General features: G+C 42.2%; 2 protein-coding genes across 2 annotated transcripts in view; one reads left to right on the top strand and one right to left on the bottom strand.

Moving 5' to 3' along the window:
- Window positions 1-1,978, top strand: part of PAX9 (paired box 9) — a 38,891-nt gene extending 36,913 nt beyond the window's left edge. The window contains exon 4 of the mRNA XM_056851858.1: window positions 1,724-1,978. Coding sequence (XP_056707836.1) covers window positions 1,724-1,978 — 255 coding nt within the window. The remainder of the gene's footprint in view (window positions 1-1,723) is intronic.
- Window positions 1,979-16,558: 14,580 nt separating this feature from the next.
- SLC25A21 (solute carrier family 25 member 21) overlaps window positions 16,559-20,448 on the bottom strand; it is a 188,804-nt gene continuing 184,914 nt past the window's right edge. The window contains exons 9-10 of the mRNA XM_056851857.1: window positions 18,188-18,240; window positions 16,559-16,665 (exon numbers count right to left, since the gene is read on the bottom strand). Coding sequence (XP_056707835.1) covers window positions 16,604-16,665; window positions 18,188-18,240 — 115 coding nt within the window. The 3' untranslated portion in view covers window positions 16,559-16,603. The remainder of the gene's footprint in view (window positions 16,666-18,187; window positions 18,241-20,448) is intronic.

The raw sequence follows: 20,448 nt of genomic DNA, 5'->3' as shown, positions 1-20,448 counted from the left end.
CCAACTTGATCTTAGGTTTGCCAACTCTGGGTTTGGAAAATCCTGGAGATTTGGGTGCAGTACGTGGGGGAGGGAGAATGCTTAGTGGGGCGGTGATGCCATACAGCCCATTCTCCAAAGCTGCCATTTTATTCAGGGTAACTGATCTCTGTTGTTTGGAAATCAGTTGAAATTCTGGGAGAACTACAGGCCCACCTGGAGGTTGGCAGCCCCACTTGATCTTTATTGCAGCAAAACTAAGTAGCAGTCCAGTGACACCATAAAGACTAACAAAACTCATGTAAGCTTATTTCAGCTTTTAGCGTCTGCTGAAATAAATGTTAGTCTAAGATATCACTGGATTTCTGTTAAATTAGGTTTGTAAAAGAGGCAGTAGGCCTCAGAATACCAGTGCTAGGAGGCAACATCAGAAGAATATCCTGGCCTCTATGCCTTGATGGCTGGCAACCAATTAAGGCACTGTATGAAACAGTATGCTGTGCTAGTTGGACCATTAGTCTGACATAGCAAGGCATTTATTACTTAGTTACTTCATTTATAACCACCTTTCTCTTTAATGGGGACACAAAGCAGCTTGCATACTCTTCTCCGCCATTTTATCCTCTCAACAACCCTGTGAGGTCGGTTAGGCTGAGTGTGTGACTGGCCCAAGACCACCCAGCAAAATTCCATGGCACAGGAGGGTCTCTCAGATCCTAGTCCAACACTGTAACCAGTAGGTCACACTGGCTCTCAATACCACACTGGCTCAATGGTATTCAGTGTTCAATGGTGGCCAACCAGGTAACCAGTCAGGCAGACAGAAAGCCAATAGGTGGGTGGATAGAAATAAAACCTTTCCTCCATTTCTTCTGATACCTTGGATGCTGTTCTTCTGATACCTTGGATACTGTTTGGGATATGTCCAAGTGCTGTACCTTAGACATGTAGTCGGGTATCTTGAAGGCTACATTTCTCAGGATGCATTGGGGCTCAGCACCTCAGACACAGTGTTTGAAATAGGGTTTGAAGTGTTGTAGGAGGTATGTCATTTAAAAAAAAAACTATGATCTGTGAGCTGGTTGGGTCATGGCCACCCACCCTTGTTGCAAGACTGGCGTCAGAGGCAGCAGCAGACACAGCTGCTCCCAGCACACTAAGGCCTTTTATGCAGGGACGTTTGCGGTCACCCACGCCAACTGCTTCGGGGCTTCCTTTTGATTATGCATGCCTTTTCCGCCTGTCAGAGGTTGCCTCGCTCTCCCTGCGCGTTTTGCCCCTGTTTTTCAGATTTTGTCTAAAACGGCATTAACTGTGATGAGAATAAGGATAGTTCAGACTGCCAGCTCCAGAGCAGAAACTGCCCAAGTGGTGTTCATGCATCTATTTTTCCTATTCATTTTTATTATCAAAAATAAACGGGTCTTTTAGTTGAGTTTTTAAAATTGATTTGGAAATGAATGTGCATCTTTCTTAGCTGATAGGGAATGCCTTTTTAATGTAATAATAATATTGCTATGGTGTTATGAGATACTAAAAAGAAAATAGTGCCAACAAACATTCTTACTATTTTGCCATGTATTTGTCAGTATATTCAAAGGGGAAGCCACTGGACTATACTGAATCTTGGCTGCTCCCTTGCCCAGAAATCTGAAACGACAGCCTCTGAAGCCAGAAACTGGTTAAAGTCAAGAGCTGTTATTTCGGATGCAACAATAATTTTTTCCCTCCGCCTCTTTTCCAGGCAGCAAGTGGTCTTCCGACAGTTGGCGGCTTTGTCTCAGCACCAACAATGGCGCCTTACCCAACACCAGCGCAGGTTTCTCCTTACATGGCATACAGTGCTGCTCCTTCTGGCTATGTAGCTGGGCATGGCTGGCAGCATGCTGGAGGCACCCCACTTTCACCTCACAACTGTGATATCCCTGCATCACTGGCATTCAAGGGCATGCAGACAGCGAGAGAAGGTAGTCACTCTGTCGCAGCTTCCGCACTCTGATATCAGAACGATTTCCATCCAGTCCCATCATGGTCTCTCCCCTCATAATTTCTTCTCTCAGATTGACATTGTCGGCTGGTGACGTTTTCTTCATGCTATTTTGCTTCAAACAAGCAAACACATTGGGATTTAATAAGTGTAAATAACCGAAGAAAGCGGTTGACGTGTTGTTGCCCCTTGCACTGTTTTGCATAAAGAAGATCTTACAACCCTCAGAGGGCTTGTTGTGTGACTGTTCATTGGTAAAACCACACATATTTATTCTAAATCAACAAGACCTTCTCAAACGTGCAATTGTTCAGATTTGTGAAAAATCAAGGAAAACTAGTAGTCAAAGATATGCTTTGACTAGTCAACAATATGACCAAACAGAAGTTATTTTTAGATTAACCAATAATTTTTTAAAATCATATGGTCAAGTGAACTTTTTTTGGTCAACAGATGACTTTTTACGGTAACAAATTATAGAACCAGATGACTATGAGGCTCTGTTATTTATCCTGTATTTTATTGTGATTACAAAGATGGTAATGCTTTTGTTTTCTATATGTAAATATGGATTTGGTCATAACTTGTGTTTCCACTACCCACCTAATAGTTGTGTGTTTTTTTGTGCAGAAATGACACCCTTGCCATTTAGTGTTGTTTTTTTATGGTGGCATTTCCCTCAAAAGGTTCAAAATTCAGACAAACCTTTGATTGTATTATATGCAGAGGGTGGAGGCTCCTGAATCTCATGAATAACATTTGGCTTCTTCAACGCAGAACTCAGAAGTGACTATCATAATGGCCAATGCTTTTAATAGAATCTGAGCATGACTGGTTTACTCTGGATTGGAGCCTAGTAATGGCACCTAGATTGCACCCAGTCCTCCTAAATTAATAGGGTCAGATCCTGTGAACCATGAGCAGAAAGCTCTTGTTAACGTGGATTTTAGCACCTCCCATTTTCCCCAGCAGTCTCCCTTTGACTACTGGAAAGCTGATGTGGAGGATTGGAAAAGCCTTGTGGACAACACCTCCTGTGCCAGGGACTGCAGCATGAAGAAGAGATTGAGCGAAATCACCTCCACCTCCTCTTCCACCTTCTGAGCCTCTTCTACTTGCAGAAGTAGCACTGGCAGAAGAAGGAGCAGTGGGCAATTTCACCCATTTCCTCCTCCTCACTGCAGCCCCCTCATGCTCCCATGGCATATTGCCCCTATAGTTCATTTTCTCCCAGCACTTTTCATTGGTCAAATGGTACTGAGGAAGAAGGTGGGGGGGGGGGAATCTATGTCTGCAAATGCTATTGGATTCTCCGTTCATAGGATCCAACCCAATATATCACCACATTACACATCAAGAGTATGAAAGAGACACAGATGGAAAGGACCTGAACAAAATGGAAGCTTCAATTTAATGTGAAATGTGTGCAGAAATTTTTAAACAAGGGCACAATCCATCTGGAAGTTCTCCTGCACAGGCACAGGAAAGCACTTATGTTGCTTCTGTTCATTTCAGTGGGGCGTGTGCAGGCGATGGGTGAATTATGCCCCAAGTTAAACCACTGTGAAAGAAAACTGTACTGTAATTTGTTGGCTTACCTGTGTTCAGTAGTTCCAGCCCAAAAATTACACAGTCATGTTTAAAAAAAGAAGAAAAAGAAAGTTGCCTTTAATTCCTGTTTTATTGAATGTAAAAAAATGGCTTTTGGTAAAGTTTACATTGCTGTACATAAGCATGTTCCATCATAGGCATATTGGTGGTGGGACTACAAATATTATTTATAATGTTAACAAATTTCATTTTTGCATTTCTGTATCCTTTATCAAATGTCATTTCATGGTCATTCAGATTCCGATTGCTCTTTTTACTCTTTTTCCCTTAACAGTATAATCTTTTCAAGATGGCCTGTCTTCCTTGGACAATAATAAAGTTGTGAATATAGTTTCAGAAAGCCTTCCTCAAGCTTGCAGATGCGTGCTGAAGATTAACCATGAAAAGGAATGATTTGAAAATTGACATATTTCCTAGCATTATAAAATATTAATATATTATGTATTTTTGTAAGTCTAGTGCAATAATGTAAAAAACACATCATTCAATACAGATTTTGAAAGACTGCTTTAATAAAATTATCTCCATTTCTTCCTAGTCATGTTACACATACTGCTGGAACAGCCAGATAAGATCCTGTCTCTTTTATGGGAATTTCATGCTTTTCTTTGAAAATGCCAACAAATGTAGCTCTCCAAGGCAGTGAATTGAAAATAACTTGTGATGTCATGCTGATGCTTCCTGGGAAATTTTCCAAAACATTTTTTTCTATAGCAATCATTTAGTCATGACATATGTTAAACTGAGAATATTGGTGAGATGTAATCAGTATGATCAAAGTCTCCGGGTTACATTTTGCTTTTGGCGCAAAGCGCTGATAGAAGTGAACCAACTTAGCAAGAACTAACGAAAGCATGTTTGAAAAGAATGGAAGGTGTGCAGTGGTAGAGCTTGATGAGCTGATGAAGTATGTGATGTGTGATCCTGCAGTCTTTAATGGAACAAAAATGTTATTGTCCTCAGACTAAGGATTACTGTTCACAGTGGTTACAACCTTAATGCTCTATTGTGCCATACACTGGAACAACTAGTTGACAAAACGGTCATCTTTCAGGGCAGTGAAAGTTGTTGACCAACAGAAGACCCATTCTGAGCTACCTTACTAAACTCAGCTCTTTCCAAGCAGCAAAAGTAATGTCAGAAGCTCTGTAACCTATGAGAGGAATCCACAACATGGATCCTCACCAGCATTTGGAAAATGGAGCAAAACTGGTGTAGGAAGGAGCTGTGTTATGGATAGGGTTGCCAACCTCCAGGTACTAGCTGGAGATCTCCTGCTATTACAACAGATCTTCAGCTGATAGAGATGAGTTCACCTGGAGAAAATGGCTGCTTTGGCAATTGGACTCTATGGCATTGAAGTCCCTCCCTCCCCTCCCCAAACCCCGCCCTCCTCAGGCTCTGCCCCAAAAACCTCCCACTGGTGGCAAAGCTAGTTATGGATTTCTCTGAAATTATTTCAGTAGATTCTGGCATTACCTTCTCAGGAAGAAGCCTAACTGCAAGAACTCCCATGTAGAGAACGTACTGTCAGCAAAGGCCCATTATGTTCAACTGAACACAATTAAGCACACATTAAATACAGTGTTAAATTAAGAGAAGTCCCTTTTAGCATTCCTACATTTAGCTTTAAATCATACTTGTTGACTATTGCATTAAAGCACATGCACAGTTATGACATTTTAGTTTTCAAATATGCAAATAAACTGATGGAGTTCAACCACTTTGCAGATTACTTGGTGGAACTGAGATCTTTGACTAGACAGGAGATGAGAGGCTTTCCTGACATTATATAAACTCTTGATCAAAGTGAGTTGGTTTAGACGTAATGTCAAACTCTGGTTTAGCATGACTTGTGCACTCTCTCATCTCCTTTTCCCTTCTTCTTCCCATTGTATTCTCTGAGACAATTAGCAACTTCTGCTTTAGTGCAAACCATTGATTTACCGCAAACCATAGTACGTATGACTTGGCAAAAGTTTTCCAAACCAGGATTGTAATTCATGGTTTGATCATGGATTGGGAGTGAATCACAAAACATAGTTTGCTCATAAAGATGTCACTGACTGACTTCAGCCACATGAAGAAAAGTATGAGGGGGACATGGGAACATCTGAGCACATGGCTCATTCACATAGTACCAAACAATGCCTTGGTGTTCCATCAAAACCAACAGAGTGGAATTCTCCTTACTCTCATCACACTGAGGACAACAGCAAGGGACTAATATGTGTGGTGGAGAACTGGGTATGCACAGATGACGCAATATGATACATGCACTATGTACTTGAATAAACCTGATTGGTGCAATTCTTCTCATTCATCTACTTTTAATTCATCCACTTCTCCACCACACAGACGTTTCACTAGAGGATTATTGCATCAGTCTTGAGTTCTTCGGTTCCACGCCATAAGAGTTACTTATCAACATCAAGTAAAACTCGAAGGGAAGGGGCAAAACCATCATACTGTATACAAGGGTTTTTTTAAAATACAGCTAGTCTAGGCTTTTTAAAATTTTTATATCTTTTTTTTTAAAATGGAAATTTTATACGACTGTTTGGCTTATACAATGGGTAAATCAAATTAAATTAAACAACACAAATGGATTAGCAATGGGAATGTTTTTCCTTCCAAGGGTATGAGTTCAGGAGATTCACAAGAAGACTTTTAAAAAACTAATTTCTTCCAGGTCTTTGTTAAGCAGAAGATGTAGATAACAAACAGCACTTTCTATTGCCTATTTCTTGTGAACACAAACACAATTTAACAAAAGAAGAAGAATGGACCTGAAGAGAAATAATTGGTTTACAACTTTGTATTATCATTCTTTAAGCATTTCTAACTAAGCTTCATTTTCAGAGGCAAAATGGTTTCCTGTTCTCATAGACAGCCTTAACTGCTTTCACACTTGGAATAAATATCTTCTTTTCTCTGACTCCCATGAGGAACGGAATCTATAAATAATATTTATACCCATTGTTGCCCTTTTGGAAATATGAATTAATTGCTGTTTGTTTGCATTTATCTGCATTCTTTTAGCAAAGGTCAGAGCCTATAAACTTTATGCACACTAATTGCTATCTAGGGGGAAATGATGGGACAGATGTTGAAAATAGTGCAATTCAAGGTAAGAGCATCAGTGAATGAAATTCATTGGACTACATTTAATTGGTTTCTTCTTGTCCTTTCGAATTGTTTTTTCCCCTTCACTTTATATTATCATGAAAAGTGTCTTTTGCCTGAGAGCATTCCTTACAGGAAGTGCCTAGAGGGCAGGTTGCAATCAAGGTAACTCAACCATGTCTTCAGGTTTACCAAACATATGCATAACCTGTTAAGTCAGACCATTTGAGCATCAGCAAACTTTGTTTCATTGACTTTATTTTAAAAGTTTTCATATTAATTACTTTAAAATAGGAAAGGACAAAAATGATTTCATTTTAAAGGCTAACAGGGCCAGTGTCACTTTAGGTGTAAGTCACGACCTGAGTTCAATCCCGACAAGTCAGTTTCAGGTAGCCGGCTCAAGCTTGACTCAGCCTTCCATCCTTCCGAGGTTGGTAAAAAGAGTACCCAGCTTGCTGGGGGTAAACGGAAGATGACTGGGAAAGGCAATGGCAAACCACCCCATAAACACAGTCTGCTTAGTAAACGTTAGGTTGTGACATGAGAGGAAGGATGACCTCGCTGAGTCCCAATGAGCCTCTTGTAGCACAAATCACTGGGCAACCAGAAATGATCAATCAGTATGGGTGCTCCTTCCTCTGCTCTACTGAATCTGTGAGGTATTTTGACACTGACGCCTCTCTTACATCTCGTGTCTGCGATTGGAGTAAGGGGAGTGGTGTGCATGCACCATCAGGCAGCTTTCCCTAGCTGCTCAGTATGGGTTCTGCTTGCCACTGATCTGTTTTGAGTGTCTGTTTCTACTCACAGAATTTATTATCTGGGTTATGAAGATTATTTAGAAATCCCATCGAAATCAGCAGGACTTATTTCTAAAGGAATGCATTTAAGATCAAACAACTCCATTTTTATAGAATGATAGAAGAAAGTTCAATATAAATGAAAATTGGAGATCCTATCTAACAAAGATTTTGGGCTCAGCAAGAAAATCAGAACTTTATTTACATACATTAAAAACATACTTTGGGGTGGGTTTTTTGTTTGTTTTGCTTTCAAATGGTCCTGTTTTATTGAAAGATGAGGGTGAAAGTGTAATTAAACCATGTTGGAAACAGTGTTCGACAGAAGACTATGTTTGTATATACAGTATGTAAAAAGCCTCTATTTTTATATTTTGAATGCTTTAAATTAATAAAGAAACAAATAACTGACATGAATCTTCTTTTCATTTAAAAATGTTCCATTCCTATACTGCAGATGACAAAATTGCCTTCTCAAAATACTTGCTTTTGGTATGAAATAAAATGAACCGTTCTTTGTTGAAAATAGCTACTGAAACACATCTTAAAGTTGTTGGTGTGGTCAAGTCTAGGCAAAAGACATATTTATGCTTTCATGTCAGCACATGCATCTTAAAAAATGCTGAGAAGGTTCCTCTGTTTTTATTGTGCATGCCACTACAATGCATTAAAAAAAGTTTTAGCACAATTCATACCAGAGTTTTTCCTTCCTATTATAGTATTTTTGCAAAACTTTCTAATAAGTAATAAGCACCCATATATTGGAGGAACTTGGAATTCTGCACTTTATAGGCTACATACCCAAACCTTCATGTGACATGCACAAATTACACACATTACAATTTCAGTCTCCATAATCAGGGCAGTAATTAAATGTTAGTATACAATTAATTCCAATATGTAAGTGGCTGAGAGCCTAACTAGGTGTTACAAACTGTAAGAGCTCACCATGCAGATTTGCAGCAAGACTGTAGCAGCTAGTGGGGGGGGGGTTATTGGGGCAATGGAGTAGAGGGAATTAAACTTCACCACGGCTCCGCCTCTGGGGAAATGGGTGTGACTCTCCCTGGGCAGTTTCCAAATGGGGCGGAGGACCAAGAGGGGCATTTGCCTGCATACAATCGGCATCTTCCTGTTGGAGTGAGAGCAACTCAGCATGCCTGGACATTGGGGGCTAATTTACGTTTGTAGTTGTTATCTCGTGAATGGGATTATGATGCATCCCCTTTCACCCACTCTCTCAGCCTGGTTGTGTATGATGAGGGAAAGTGTTAGCCTGAGTAGATTTATGAGATTATTTTTCTCCTTCTCCAGTCCCACACCAGTTATTACCTCACAGAGAAATTTGACACAAGAGGCTTCTAACTTTAACAGACAAAACAGGGAAATTTATTGAACAGTATTTACAAGATGCATTTTTTTATGAAAAGGCAGAATTGGTGGGAAAACTCAAAATCACATATATGTACACAAGATTCCTTTAGAGAGATAGCTAAGCTTAGGTGTTACTCAAGTTGTCTTTAGCTTAGATGTTTCACAAGTTAGGTTTCTTCAATTCTTAGTTTTCAAGCTTAGTTCTGTCCCTCAGAACTCTCACAGATTCAGTTTCACAGACTCTGTTCCCAGTGTGGCTAACAGGAGTGAAGGGACTTTGAATCCCTTTCTCCTCAGAGAACTTCCAGAAGTATGGGGAAATATCCAAAATCCCTCTTCCAGTTCTCACTGACTACCCCACACCAGTGGCAGTAATCCTTCACACCACCCTGCAACTGGAATAACTCTGCCCCAGAGACTAATTCCCCTTTATGACCTCTTTCATCCAGTTCTCAATCCTATCACTCCACAGGTTGTGTGTTCTACTAGCTTAGGCTTTACAGAACCCTTAGGTTCACAGAGTCCAGACACGCTTCTTCTCAGTCTCGCTCCCCAGCTCAGAATCTACCACAGCCTTCTCTCAGGCTGGTTACAAATCTTTGACTCTTTTCACAGCCTCCTCTCAGACTGGTTCGAATCCTTTTCTCTCCCTCAGAGTGCAGAGCGTCAGCTTTCTGGCTCTGCCCACTCTTGGTTTCTGTGAGCTATTTTTGCAGATTAACCCCTTGTCAGTCACAGGGATGTTCCTCTTTGTCTGAACCTGGGGACTGCCCTCTAACCCCTCACCCTTTTTTCTCAGTAGCCATTTTGCTCTTTCTCTTTCCCACATAGTCTGCATGGAGGCAGACGTTTCTACAGATCTCTCCTGTAAAACCAATGCAATCATATTTGCACTCAGATGACACTGGATTAGCTAGCCAGTGGAAATGTATTCTTTCGATTAGGCTTTCTATCGTTTATCAACTGCAAAAAGAATGTTAACAGTCTAAACTTGAATACATGTTCTACTTTTTTTACAATTTATTTCTTGGGAAGATAGATTTTATTGCACTCAATATCACACTTCCAAGACTGGGCACACTCTGCCATATTAACCATATATAAAACCCAAAACTTCCAAGGGCAGGCTTGTCCTGCGGCCAGGGCTCAGTATAGAACAGGGGGGCAGCTGTTGGAGCTAGAGTTCTCCCTGTGAATCTCCACCTGAGGAACAGAAAAACACAGACATATGCATCTGCAACAAGGGGCCGAGAGGTCCTTGGTGGGTGCTGACAAGTCTCTCAGGGGTAGCCAAGAAACCACCTGTGCCACATTCACCACAGCCCCCCCCACTCGCAAAAGGCTCTTGCCATCCAAAACACCCTCACCTGTCTGGCGCTCACATTCACAGTGACAGCACATGAGGGAGTCCTCCTTGGCATGTGCTCCACAGGCGTCCGCTCCTGCAAGGGAATGAGTTCAGGGATGGTGTGGTTACCCACTCCAGTCAGCATAGTGGGGCTCAGCCCCCCATGCGCTCTGTCCGAGGGGGAGCCCGGCAATTGCCTGAGCTGCTGGTCCAGTACAGAGCTGGGGCCCCTCCCCTGGCATCTGTTCTGGCCCAATCCCCACATACCACAGCCCCTTGTGCACAGGGGCTATTATGGGGGTGTTTCTCAGGCTCCTGCTGGCCCCACTGGCTGTCAGGCTCAGATAAGGGAGGTAACTTTGCTAGGGCAACTCCCAGCAACAAGGGAAGGGAAGGGGGGGATGAAGGTTGAGGGAACAGTTCTCTGCTTACCTGTCAGTGCATGGCCGCCCCTTTGGGTCCTGGCTGAGGAGTTGGGGTACCTGTTTGGGTTCAGAGCTGGGAGAGGTCAGTCACAGAGTGTGAACTTTGCTCTCCCTTATGGGGGTTTGTGCAAAGTGCTCTCCCAGTAGTTCAAAGTGCCCTCTCTGTGCTTTTCCTGCCACCAAGGTGCTTTGCCTCTCACTCTAAGTCCGCATGGCAGGGAGCTGTCAGACAGTGTCCTGTGAGGCGTTCCCTACCAACTGAGTTGTGGGGACATCCTGGCTGGGTTTTTTGTAGGACTGGGGGCAGCCATTGGGTGCTGGGAGGGGGCTTGGCTGGCACAGGGGAGGGAGACAATGGGTCATGCCTTAGTAGGCATCCTGCACTGATTGGGGGCACTTGAAATTTCCCTTTAAGGGGTATCTACGGGCTGCCCCTCTATTTTTAATGGCATAGCTTTGCACTTCTCAAAGGGGGTATTTCCAGGCTGAAACGGCTTAGGGAGCCGACTAACACTGGCCACGCTCCCTGAACCACCCACAACTACGCCAGTGAAGCAACCTGTGCCTGAGTTGTGCTGGTGTGCAACTGCCACAGAGCTGCACCAGCAACCAAAAGCTGCAGTGCAGTGGTGCTGGGGGGCCTGTACCGGCGTGACCAGCCCTTACTCCGGCATAAGGGTCAATCCGCTCCCTCTGCCCTCTTGTTCCCCCCCCCCACCTTAGGATTGAGCTCTGAATGTTACATGCTATGGCAGACATATTTGGAACCTAATGTTGAAAACCTCTCCTCCACTGCTTCCCCAGTAAATGGTTGGTTATTACTTCCGAAGAGAAAATGCAAAATGGTCCGGGCTCTGTTATATGTTTTTGCATATAACATGATATCTGTTTGTTCTTCTTCTTCTGATTTCACCCAATAAATAAAGATACATTCATCCTTTTCCTCAGGATCTGCACTTCAAAAATCCCCAGTGATTCCATGCAACGAGTAAAGGATTGTTTGGCCATCCTTGAAACACAGCAGACAGGTTGCCACTCGTTTTTCTTTCAGCGTGTGATTCCCCCCCCCCAAAAAAAAAGCAGGTTACAAGCCCACATAAGCCCACACAAACAAAATGGGGTCCAAATATACAAATGTGCAGAGAAAGAAAGAGGCGCACTATCAAAAATTCAAATTAGTGGTACAATCATAAAAGATCAGCTGGTGTGTCCCAGTGGCAGATTCCCCATCTGAAATGGAAACTGCAAAACAAGACATAAAGCTAACAGAAAAACTATAAAAGCACCATAGTGGCGCATTAATAAAATACGAGAGCAATTGCAGTTTATAGCATCCAGATATGTTAGGAGTACTCATGATTGCCTAGTTTCCATGCTAGTTGTTCCAATATGTACTATTTTAATTTTTTCCTTGATTAAAAAAACAGGCTATTTGATTTGATAAAATAGCAATGGTCAACAGCGCCACTCATATGAGTAACTACCTTCCATTATTAACTAGAGCTCCTCCATCTAAGGCGCACTTATCTAACAGTTGCCTGTGGCAGTTGTGGCAGCAGCAATTTCTTGAGGCCTTGAGGAGTAGTTCATGCTCAGCAGATTGGTCAGTAAAAACTGTTCCTAGGTGATACCACTTTAGGCTGCAAGCAAAAGCAACCTAAAAGAAGAAGAGTTGGTTTTTATACCCCGCTTTTCTCTACCTTTAAGGGAATCTCAAAGCAGCTTCCAATTGCCTTCCCTTCCCCTCCCCACAACAGACACCTTGTGAGGTAGGTAGGGCTGAGAGAGTCCGGAGAGAACTGTGACTAGCCCAAGGTCACGTAGCAGGCTTCATGTGGAGTAGCAGGGGATCAAACCCAGCTCTCCATATTAGAGTCTAGCACTCTTAACCACTACAACACGTTGGCTCTGCACATAGACAAGCAGATATCAGATTTCTCTTGTGCCTTTGCACACAGACAAGCAGATGTCAGACCTCTCTTGGAGATGCTCATTTTGTATGTGTAAAATGTCCCCCACCCCACAGGGAAGCACTCAGCAATGCGCCTGTCCAGCTGCAGTTCCAAGTTAGGCAATCTAGGAAGGGTTTTACCACCTCATCTGCTATTTGTGGGAACTAGTCCTAAGGCAGCGTTGTAAATACGTGTTCCAAGACCATGCCAAACTACTGCAGCAGCTGCCAGTTGGCATTTTATAGGGTTGCTGAAAGGCAAAGAGGCTGAGAGACAAAGAGAGATAAAGCAAGTCTTTGGGAGGAGAATACTGCGAGGCACTGTGGTGACTGCCAGTCCAGAATCCAAGCATGGTCTGGGGATATTGCTGCAGTGGCAGCAATGCAAATAAACAGGTGTTGGAGGGTGGGGTAGGCAGAGCAGGTAAGATTTGCTGTTTGGCTGCTCAGTGCTCACCCATAGCCAATTGATAAGTGCTTCAGGCAGGTTTTAAATTATATGGTTCTTTTTAAGAACTTTTCCATAAAATGTTTTTTTTTGGGGGGGGGGTTGTTTGAAAGTCATGCGAGTGCTGCGGTTTTCTGGGTTTAAAGTGCAATCCAAACCCATTGACGTTTTCACGACGAGGCTCTTGTTCACTTTGCCCTCGTGCCTCTTTCAGCACTGCTGACAGAAGTCCAAGATGGCCATCTCCCAGTCAGAGCGGAGTTCCCCAATACACACTACCCAGTTCAAAGGCAGATTGGCAGGGGTTGCCCTGACTTGCTGGTTGTTGCCCAAATCCTGTCATTCAGGTGGGAAAGGATAAAGACAAAAAGCACAGTACAGTACATGTTTTTAAACACTTTTGCTGACTCTTGCTACAAGTAAGTGATGCTATGCCACTTCAGGGGAAAAAAACATTTATTGGAGTATCTTTGCTCACAGAACAGAGGTCCTGCAAGAATGTGGGTCCAAAAGAAAAAGAAGATACCACCATACTCTTAAGTTATATCTCTGAACTTTCTCATAGTTGTTCTGAAGAAGCCACAGCACTTTTTAAAGGGTACAAATGGGATCTATTGCCTTGGCCCAAGAAAAATTGAATATATGTTTTTAAACGTTTTTCATGGGTTCGAGTTGCATGTAAGAAAGCTTTCCAGTTGTGTTACCACATGATGCACCATCAGGGCTGGCTGAATACACACCAGTACTTGAGGTAGAAAACCGAAATCACAGCACTCCTTCTACTAACACCAATTGTTATCTACCAAGTCAGGGGTAAGCAACCCCCAGCATATGTGCTGAGCAGCAGCACTCCGGACCATTAAGCTCCGCATGGCACTTCTCTCCACCCACCACCCACACCCCTAGCAGGAGTGTAGATGAACTGGGATGGGCTTCGGTCAGGGCTGGGAGATGGATGGGCAGTCTGGAAGTCAGCAGGATTCCAAGAAGGGATCTCCTCCTGCAGAGCAGCAGTTGTCTAAAATTAGACTTTGGTGTGTGTGCTAGTTGAGACTGAAAGATCAAGTGTAAACTCTCCCACTGGCATCCTCACGCCTGACCAGGACTGGTCACAAAGAATAACTTAGGCCCCCCAGACATTATTCAGGTGTTCTTTTCATCCATCCACTGCTATCACATTCCTAGATATGTGCACTGAAGGCAAAATCACTGATATTCCACACTGCCATTTCTAAAGCAGCCTTATTTTAGCCTCCTAGTCCATAGAAGCCAGTGAGCTTAGGAGGATGTAATTGTGCTTAGGGCAGCATGATTACTCAAATGCAAAAAAAGAAAACTATATACAACACATATATGCAATGTAGGGTTGCCAGGTCCCTCTTTGCCACCAGCGGGAGGTTTTTGGGGTGGAACCTGAGGAGGGCAGGGTTTGTGGAGGGGAGGGACTTCAATGCCATGGAGTCCAACAGCCAAAGCGGCCATTTTCTCAAGGGGAACTAATCTCTATCGCCTGGAGATTAGTTGTAATAGCAGGAGATCTCCAGCCACCACCTGGAGGTTGGCAACCCTAAAGCAATGTGTCTGGTCACGTACAGTCCCGGCCCACCCCACCCACCCCCAATTTGCTTGCCAGCATCTTCACACAGAGACACCACAGTTTCCGGCAGCTGGGTCAAAAAGATCGGCCTATCTTGCCCTTGGAAGTTTTCGTGTGCTAACTCCATTGAAATGAATAGGGTTATTATTATTGTGCAAAGTTCCCATTCATTTCTGTATGGCTGCAAGAAAAGCTCCTGATGGATTGTGCTCCAAAGATCAGATCAGCCTGTCGTCCCTGAAAAGATGCCCCAAACCTGCCTCCTGAGACAGTTGCCTCTTGCCTCAACAAAGCAGTTAGATTGGGTTCAGGTCATCTAAAAGCACCATTAAAAAACAACAACTGTTATAACTGCTACTTAGTGTTGAGTAGCTATGTATGCACAAGGATCGGACAGTTTTTTTCTTTCACATATGCATTCTTCTATTAAACGTTTAAGGAAAACAAGAGTCCCGAAGATCACAAGAGGATTCTTAAAATCATAGTATGTATATAGTTTCAAAGTATTCATGTCAGTTTCTGAAAAGTTTAATAATGTATCCCATTGCCTTTAATTTTCAACTCCTTTTTTAAATTTAAGGTGTTATTACAACTCAGTCATATAGGCCATCCAGCGCAGAATTATGTAAGCTTCAAGTCCACTGATTTTAATGGGGCTTAAGTGTGCATTGGGCAGATCCCAACTCAGGATTGCAACTTATATTTTATTCATCAAATAACAACATCCTTAAAGAAAGTTACAATAACTGGGCAGGTCCATAGAATATGGATAAAATCAGTTTTATAATTAGGGCTATAATTACCTTCTTCTATTTCATGTTTCACCTTTTTATGACACTGAAAGAACTGGCCCTTCCATTATTTTCTGTGCATCAGCAAATGTTCTTCAAGTGCACTGGATGATTTGATTCCCCTCAAGTATGTGCGTGCGCACACACACACAAATTCCCCACAGGAAAAGAGAATAGGGCAACCCTAGATACATAGAACTCGGAATGCACAAAGGAGCATCAGGGAAGTTTGGATAATACATAATATGTGAAATAGTATTTCTTATTGAAATGTGGCCAGAATAGAGATAAACATGTACAAGGATAAAAGCCAGTGTATTAAATAAGTGATAATTAATTAATTAATATGTTTTGTTGTTGTGGTTAGTATTTTTATTGTTTACTGCACATTTTAATATGTAATCAATTAATTGTTTAAATGATTAATCAATTAACTGATTATTAGGGACAATTTTAAACCACAGGATGGTAAATTAAGGGCATACTCGTCTATTTTTTTTAGGCTATTTTGGTTCTGATTCACGTTATAAGAGTAAAACAGGTATATTGCAAATGCAGAGGGCCCCTACTGATGCTTCCTGCAAATGCCATCCACAGCGGTTTGAAGCAAATTTTCATTCCCAGACAGGTTTTGGAACGCAATTATGGAGGTTGGGCCCTTATGTAAATATTAATCATGACGTTTCTTCTACCAATGAGTGGAAACTTGTTTTTATTCAATTGTAAACTATCTTACACATCCTTTAGCATTTCAATATGGAACGTGAATAAGGGGTTCGCCCAGAGTAACTAATATAAATTGATTAATTAATCAATCAATTAATCAAGCAAAAGACAGATGGTTCATTGTTTTCATCATCATCATTATCATTATCGATGTAACATCATCAATATGCACAGTGCTTTGCAGAGTAACAATCTAAAAATAAACTAAACATTCTTCATTTGGTTGTACATTTAGTAGCTTTGTTTCCTTTTAATGGAATTGCTCATTCCTGGAATACCACCTTGTGATTCAATAGCTGGGTGTCACCTGAATTCCCTGACAGTTGAAAAACAAAGCATGTTCTCAGACTAGAAATATACCATGTTCATGCTTAAACCACAGTTTAAAAATCTAAATTGCTTTAAACAGAATGTTGCTTTGGGAGTGAAGCTTTGTATCACCAGTGTTCTTGAAGCCATTCATAAGTGTACTCATAAACCAGAAGCATCACTGCACCACCTGGAAAAGAAAATACTATTTTGTGAAACACAACAATTAGACGTCTTTAGGAATTTACTGTGCATACATGGCATTAGACCACAGGAAGTTAGACTCTGATGTAAAAATATATGAAATTTAAAGCTTCCTTATATACCTGGCCTGTAGATCTCCTGCTTGTGGTAGATCAGGGTATGTATGTGAATGCTACCTCCACCACAGACAGTTACATCTAAAGCAGAGACACTGTATGTGCATATGGCCTGGTTCATGCAGTCTCTTCTCTCTTTTTTCTAAAATACATGCAAAGCACCATTTAGAGAGGGCTGCAAAGCATGTCCTCAATGCACAAAGATGATCCACAAGTCTGGTGAGTGTACAAACCAAATCATCCCTTTCTGTCTTGCAGCTGAATGTGTATGAGCTGACTTAAAAAGGTTAGCATATCAGATTATGTGGAAGTTATCTGTGGTTTTTCATTCGCACAATATGTTATCAAGTAATGAAGCATGGGTGAAAAGAGCAATATTCAGGAGGAAGGAAGACCTAAATATACCAGCTGTGGCACAAGCTCTGGAGGCATCAGCCTGCTTTACCTAACACAAAATGTGCACTGTCATTTTAGCCCTGTACAGATGGTGAAAGAGTACAGAACTGAACATGTGGAGAAGAAAAATGGGATTGCGCCTACTGGCAAACTTTTACACATTGATCAAAATCAATGCTACCTGGATATATCCCAAATGTATGCAAAAAGTTGAACTTGTGATTCCGACTATTAGTTTTTGCTGGCTGGGGATTATGCTTTCACAATCGAAGTGAGCCCACTGCTTTGCAGAAGTCCCAGACATACTTCAGAAGGGCAGCCATGTTAGCCAGTTGCAGCCAAAGTAAACAGGAATCTAGTGGCACTTTAAAGACTAACAATATCTTATTCCAAAAGATCTTTTCATGGACTAGAGCCCAATGTATGGAGGTCAGGGGTGGACCAGCGGTCATTATTCCAGTCTACCCCTCCACATGTGTTGACTGTCAGCCCAGGACTAAAGTGACATACATCTGGAGTATCAAAATTAGATGCCGTACACAAGACTTGGACTAACATACATAAAAGAAAAACAACACGGCTAGCATAGTTGGAATGAAATCCTGATCCTATTCCTGACAAGTGGGACAGAACCTAGTGGCTGACTTCTTCCTACACCTGTCTCCTGCTAGTCTGCCTCCACAGCTGTACCCATATATTGGTGGCTATTATCTCAATCATTCACCTCCGGTGATTTTCCCATGTGGATAAGAAAATCCAAGTGGTGAATAATTACAATGGTACAATATTCAACCATATGTGGGTGTCTCCTCTATGTCTGTGCTACAGCTTGAGCTGTGAAAAAAGGAACACGGAGGGCTAGAACAGGAAGGCAAAAAAGCAGTATGAGAAACCTTTTCAACAACAGCTTAATTTCGGAATTCAATTTGTTGTTGTGCATTGTGAGTCTTAAGATATAATAACAAATATCAACACAGAATGATTGAGTAAAATTACCTGGGCCTAGTCTCATAATCTTAGGGACCAGTCCTTTGTACAAAGCTAGAAATCTGTTGAAAAAATGATGGAGAATATTCTTACATATTGGTTTACATGTATTGAATCATTTGGACAATGCACAAAAATAGTCATGTGAAGTAATATATATTTTGGCAATACAAAACATCCCAATTCTAGACCAGAATACAGGGCTGATTAATGGTCAGCTTCAATAGAATGACCCAGTGCTTGCACAGGGGACCTTTACCTTTACAATAGTTATGCTGTGATCTCTTCCAGTCAAAACATACTTTTAATAAATGACACCTTGATCATAGCAGCTGGGCTACACATACTTGTGTACATGTATAAAGTGCTGTCAAGTCACAGCTGACTTATGGTGACCCCCTGTAGGGTTTTCAAGGCAAGAGACGGGCACTTTCACACAGCCCAAATAATGCACTTTCAATCCACTTTGAAGGTGGATTTTACTGTGTGAACTTGCAAATGATCGTTAAGGTGTATTGAAAGTGGATTGAAAGTGCATTATTTGGGCTGTGTGAAAGTGCCCTTACTGAGGTGGTTTGCCTTTCTCTGCATAGCGACCCTGGTATTCCTTGGTGGTCTCCCATCCAAATACTGGCCAGGGACAACCCCGTTTAGCTTCCCAGATCTGATGAGATTGGGCTAGCCTGGGCCATCCAGGTTAAGATGGACACATTTAGCCGCAGCTATCCTTAAACAAGGCTGCTATTGTTAAATACACACAAGAAGTATTTACAAATATTTACAAATGAAAATTTTAGGATGCTGCTTCCATGCTGCTTCCACATGCGATGCAAGTTTATACCCTGAAAATCTTGTTGGTCTTTAAGGTGCTACCAGACTCAAATCTTGCTTTCATTCTAGCTATACATATGAGAGACAGTATCTTGTGGTTTCGTATAAATGTACCCAAATGACAGTGTAAACTCCTATGTATTCTAAATCCATGGAAATCAATGGATGTAGACTAGAATATCTCTGCATAGGATTGGACTGTCAAAATGTTTTCATTCTCACACTTGTCTTCAGGCTAAGAAGGCATGGTCACCAAAATATTCAAAAAAGTGCAGGAAAAAGAGAGAGAAATGCTAAACCAATTCGATTGCTTCCTGTATTATACATATTTTACAAACCAGGCTGGAAATGTGAACAGTTTCGATATTTTTTGATCAATCGAAAGATGCCCACTGAGCATAATCTCATATAATTAATTGTATGCCATCAAGTCACAACAGCCTCATGGTGACCTCAGGGCCATGGGGTTTTCAAAGCAAGAGAGGAGCAGAGATGGTTTGTCATTGACCTCCTCTGCATATATACACTGGACTTCCTTGGTGGTCTCTCATCCAATTACTACCTGTAGCCAACACTGCTTAGCTCCCCAGCTCTGATGAGCTTGGGCTAAGATGGGGTATTCAGGCTGCTACAATTTCATATACTGATTTCATGTACAAATTAAAATAAGTTCCAAGTGGGCATTTTTAGAATCAGTCAGTACAGCTTTTCTGTGTGCGCTTTTCTATGGTCACTTTATCTATATATCTAATTCCCAAGTCTGCCCCCTGCCTGCGGATACTTAAATCAGCAGTTAAAGGCAGACTGGCCCCCAACAGGTTTTTCTGCAGACTTGGGGGACCCCCTAGGTTTGCAGAAAAATCTGAAAATAAAAAATATTGGGGGTTTTAAATGCCTTGATTATTAAAAAAACAGCGTTGTCTGTGCATGGCCAGACAATGCACTTACCATTCAGATGAGGATGCTGCTGGCAGCCTCACTAGGCCTGGGTTAGTGGCAGTGGTGATGGGGGGAGGGATGCTGCAGCAGGCTCCCAGCAGAGGCTGGGATCCTCACTGGGCGAAGAAGAAGAAGAGTTGTTTTTTATATGCCGATTTTCTCCACCACTTAAGGAAGACTCAAACCGGCTTACAATCACCTTCCCTTCCCCTCCGCACAACAGATACCATGTGAGGTAGGTGAGGCTGAGAGAGTGTGACTAGCCCAAGGTCACCCAGCTGGCTTCATGCATAGGGTGAGGAAACAAATCCAGTTCACCAGATTAGCCTCTGCTGCTCATGTGGAGGAGTGGGAAATCAAACCCCGGTTCTCCAGATCAGAGTCCACCACTCCAAACCACCGCTCTTAACCTTTACACCATGCTGGCTCTCTGGAATTGGTGGCAGCAGCAATGGGGGAGGGAGATGTGATTCCCCCCTGCGAGTTTCGCAGGCCCCCAA

This window comes from Euleptes europaea, chromosome 6 (assembly GCF_029931775.1).
Source record: "Euleptes europaea isolate rEulEur1 chromosome 6, rEulEur1.hap1, whole genome shotgun sequence".
Lineage (NCBI taxonomy): Eukaryota > Metazoa > Chordata > Lepidosauria > Squamata > Sphaerodactylidae > Euleptes > Euleptes europaea.
Note: the sequence above shows the minus strand (reverse complement) of the source record. Positions and strands in the feature narration are given on the sequence as shown.